This window comes from Kryptolebias marmoratus, linkage group LG13, assembly GCF_001649575.2.
Source record: "Kryptolebias marmoratus isolate JLee-2015 linkage group LG13, ASM164957v2, whole genome shotgun sequence".
NCBI classification, from domain to species: Eukaryota; Metazoa; Chordata; class Actinopteri; order Cyprinodontiformes; family Rivulidae; genus Kryptolebias; species Kryptolebias marmoratus.
Window position 1 is genome coordinate 2,940,450 of NC_051442.1, and position 3,675 is coordinate 2,944,124.

The 3,675-nt window shown below is 43.5% G+C and overlaps 1 protein-coding gene across 2 annotated transcripts in view; it reads left to right on the forward strand.

The window, feature by feature from the left end:
- emsy (EMSY transcriptional repressor, BRCA2 interacting) overlaps positions 1–2,998 on the forward strand; it is an 18,554-nt gene extending 15,556 nt beyond the window's left edge. The window contains exons 19-20 of one of the 2 annotated variants that reach the window (XM_017429188.2): positions 680–1,069; positions 2,176–2,998. In XM_017429188.2, coding sequence (XP_017284677.1) covers positions 680–1,069; positions 2,176–2,358 — 573 coding nt within the window. In that variant the 3' untranslated portion in view covers positions 2,359–2,998. The remainder of the gene's footprint in view (positions 1–679; positions 1,070–2,175) is intronic. The other variant, XM_017429189.2, reaches the window with a different exon arrangement.
- The last annotated feature ends 677 nt before the right edge of the window (positions 2,999–3,675 follow it).

The following is a 3,675-nucleotide window of genomic DNA, read 5'->3' on the forward strand; positions in this document are numbered from 1 at the left end:
CGAGGGCCGCGAGCCGAGGGCCGCGAGCCGAGGGCCGCGAGCCGAGGGCCGAGGGCCGCACCTGAGTCCGGTTTGAAACCAGCTCAGACGGGATTTCCCACCTTCCTGCTGGGAACCATAAATCCTCATCGTGTTGATCCTGAACCAACAAAACACCCGAAGCTCATTTATGATCCCGTTTAAGCTGCAGCTGCTGCTCTTCGGTTTCGGTTTTTACTTCGTTTAAAACCTGCAGGAAAAACAAGAGAACGCTGAGAGCTGAACAACTGCCGAAATCAGCTGAAATCAGCAAAACAAAAAGCTAAAATTAACACAACTGTAGCTGAAACCTTAAATGAGTATAACTAACTAAAATCTAAATGTAGCAAAGACACAGCTAAAAGCTAAAATGAGCATAACAGTAGCTAAAAGTTAAACAAAGAAACTTTGTAGTTGAAAGTTAAAATGATTAAAACCGTAACTAAAAAAAAACAGCTGTAAAATCACAGCTAAAAGCTAAAATAACACAACTGTATCTAAAACATTAAATGGTTATAACTGTAGCTAAAAGCTAAATGCAGCAAAGTCACAGCTAAGAGCTAAAATTAGCATGACAGTAGCTAAAAGCTAAACTCCAGTGATTCTCAGTTCCTCTAACAAACATTTGTTGTGTTTTTGTTCGTAAATCTCCTCTCCGCAGCAGCCAATCATCACGCAGAGCGCCACCGTCACAAAGATCACCTTCGGCAGCTCGCACCACTCGCCGCCGGTCTTCGGCAGCGGAGAGGCGGCCGCCAAGCTGATCCCCGAGTCCAGCTCGGGGCCCTCGGGGGACAAGCCGTCGGTGTCGGACATCCTGAAGATCTCCATGATGGAGGCGGAGATCGACCCCAGCACGGAGCCCATGGTGGTGGACTCCTCCAGCGACCGCGGCCCCCGGGCGAAGACCCTGGAGGTCCAGAACGTGTCGGGGACTCTGGACCCGGGCCAGTTCATCAGCAGCTCGGGGGCCGGCGTGAAGCCCCGGCAGTTCAGCTGCGTTCAGGGCCTCACGGCGCAGAGGAGCAAAGACGACCTGGAAGTCATCGAGGTGAGTTTCTTGTTACAAAACTCTGCAGGTAATAAATCACCGAGCCGGCGCCCGGCGGCGACGTCACTGAGACACGACGGATACGGTTACAGCCGTGACCGCCGTCAATCAGGCTCTTTTACAGGAACGACACAAAATACTTCCAGATTAAAAGCATAAATAATGATCCGACGTGTTCAGCTCCTCTTAAAGTAAAAAGGTTTTGTCCAAACGGGGAAACTTCAGGTCCGTCAGGTCCGGTTTCACTCCTCTGCAACCAGGAGCTGGATCGGTTTGGTTCAGGGTTTTAGAACGTTCTAAAAACTGGTTTGCCGAGTCGTTTAGCTTTACTTCAAACATCTTTAATTTGGTTTATCGTTGAATTTAGCTCGAGTCTTTTTATTGTTCCTGCAGAAAACAGATCTTTGTGTAAACTGATTTAATCGTAACACCCTGAAGACGTGAACAACAAAGGACGTAATATTTATCACCCGCCGTCATGGAAAGAGGGCAACCATGTAATTGTTTGTTTGTCTGTTAGCAAAATATCTCATGAAACACAAAAAAATGGCTCCAACTCAGTCAGTATTTTTCAAATATTGAACTAAAACTTAATGCTTAATGTGGTAGTATACTGATCATATACTCGGGTCACATTAAATTTTTGTTTCAAACTTTGGTCAATCCTGTCTGTTAGCAAAATATCTCATGACCCACTCAAATATTTGAAGCCAACCTTGTCCAAGATGGCTGCCAAAGCCGAATGACTTTGGTAAACAAAAAAATGGCTCCAACTCAGTCAGTTTTTTCAAATATTGAGCTCAAACTTGGTGTGGTAGTATACGATCATATACTCAGGTCGCATAAAACCTTTGTTTTAAACTTTGGTCAGCCCTGTCTGTTAGCAAAATATCTCACGGACCAACCTAATTTAAGATGGCTGCTACAGTTAATTGACATTGGCAAACACAAAAAGAAATGGCTCCAACTTAGTCAGTTTTACAGACACTGAGCTATAATTCAGCGCGGTCGTAGCCGAGAGTCGTCCCCGACGCATAACGTTAGTTTGGAGATTTGAGCGCCGTCGCCGGCCTTTTAACGAGCGGCTGACTCTCTGCTCCACGCAGGTGATCCCTCAGTACTCCATCCTGCCGGACTCCAGCCAGTCCAACGTTGTGGTGGAGCCCAGCGGCTTCCTGGAGATCACCAACTACACCAGCCAGCAGCTGGAGGAGGACAGCCCCATGGAGCAGGAGGTGGACAGCAGCAACGACGAGGCCGCGGCCTCCAGCCCCCCCAGGCGGCCGTAGTCCCTCCGACCGCAGCGAGGCACTTCTTCACTTTCAGCCAGCTCCACGGGGTTTTCTTCTCCATGAACGTGTAAAATATTGTCCCTTTTCCTCCCGACAACTAACGACCCATGTGCGTTTTTTATTGCCAAATGTGTGAGCGAGGTGAAAGGACAGCTGGAAGGACCTCGACTTTAAAAAGTGGAGGATTTGGGTCCACTTTGCACCGTTTCAGAAGAGTCCGGAGCGCTCGTTGACAGCCTCTCATTGGATAAACTGTTTTTGTTCGTTCGACTGACTCTCCAACACTTAACATGATTTAAAGATTTTTAATTTTCTGAGGAGGAACGAGACCTGCAGGATGGATTCGGTCAGTGTAACGTTAAACAACAACGTTTTTCTCTAAGATATATTGAGTTTAAAAAAGCTGCAGTGACAATTTCAACAAGCTTGTCTTTTAAAAACAAAAAAAGTGTTTAAACTGAGCATTTCTTTAATACCTTTTTTCAAACTAGATGACTAGTTGTGAGAAAACATTTAACCTGCACAATTACTGAGTAGAACCTGATAGTTTACAGTATGTATTTTTATCGGTTTCAGCGAAAAGAAATCTTTGAAATATTCTGTTTCTTTTTCTCATAAAAAAGTAAAAACCTGTGAATTTGTTGTGTGTTTTGTTGCATTTCTACACCGTTGCGTTTCAAAGCCGTTTGGTGTCGATCCAGGTGATCCTCTCCTCTTTAAATGCTCTTTTTAGGATTTGGAAAGTTTCTTTTTAAATCCTCGCCGCCGTTAAACATGAAGACTGAATAGTGTTTGTTTTTGTCTTATGAACCACAAAAAGACTTTTTACTCATCTAGTTTTACAGACAATAAGCTACGACTTCGCGCGGTTGTAGCTAAAAGAGTCTCTGTGTTTTTATTAGTAAAATAATCAGAATAATAAAAACATTTTTTAGATAATCTACCCTAACTTTGGATGGAATGTGTGAGAGTAACAACAAAACATGGTTACATTAGCAACGTGTTTGCTTAACTTTAGACTAAACTAGCATGTTGCTAGTTTAGTTTAGGTATGTTAGCAACATACCAGCTAAACTATTAACTGGTACAATACTTTAGCTGTATATGTTTATAAACTAAACTAACATAGTAGCTTAGTTTGGTTATGTTAGCAACATGCTATATAACTAAATTATGGACTAAACTAGCAATAGCAATATGCTAGCCTACTTTAGGTATGTTAGCAACATGTTAGCTAAACTAAAATGTGAAGTAAACTAGCAACACCTTAGTTTGGTTATGTTAGCAACATGCTAGCTAATCTATTAACATTCT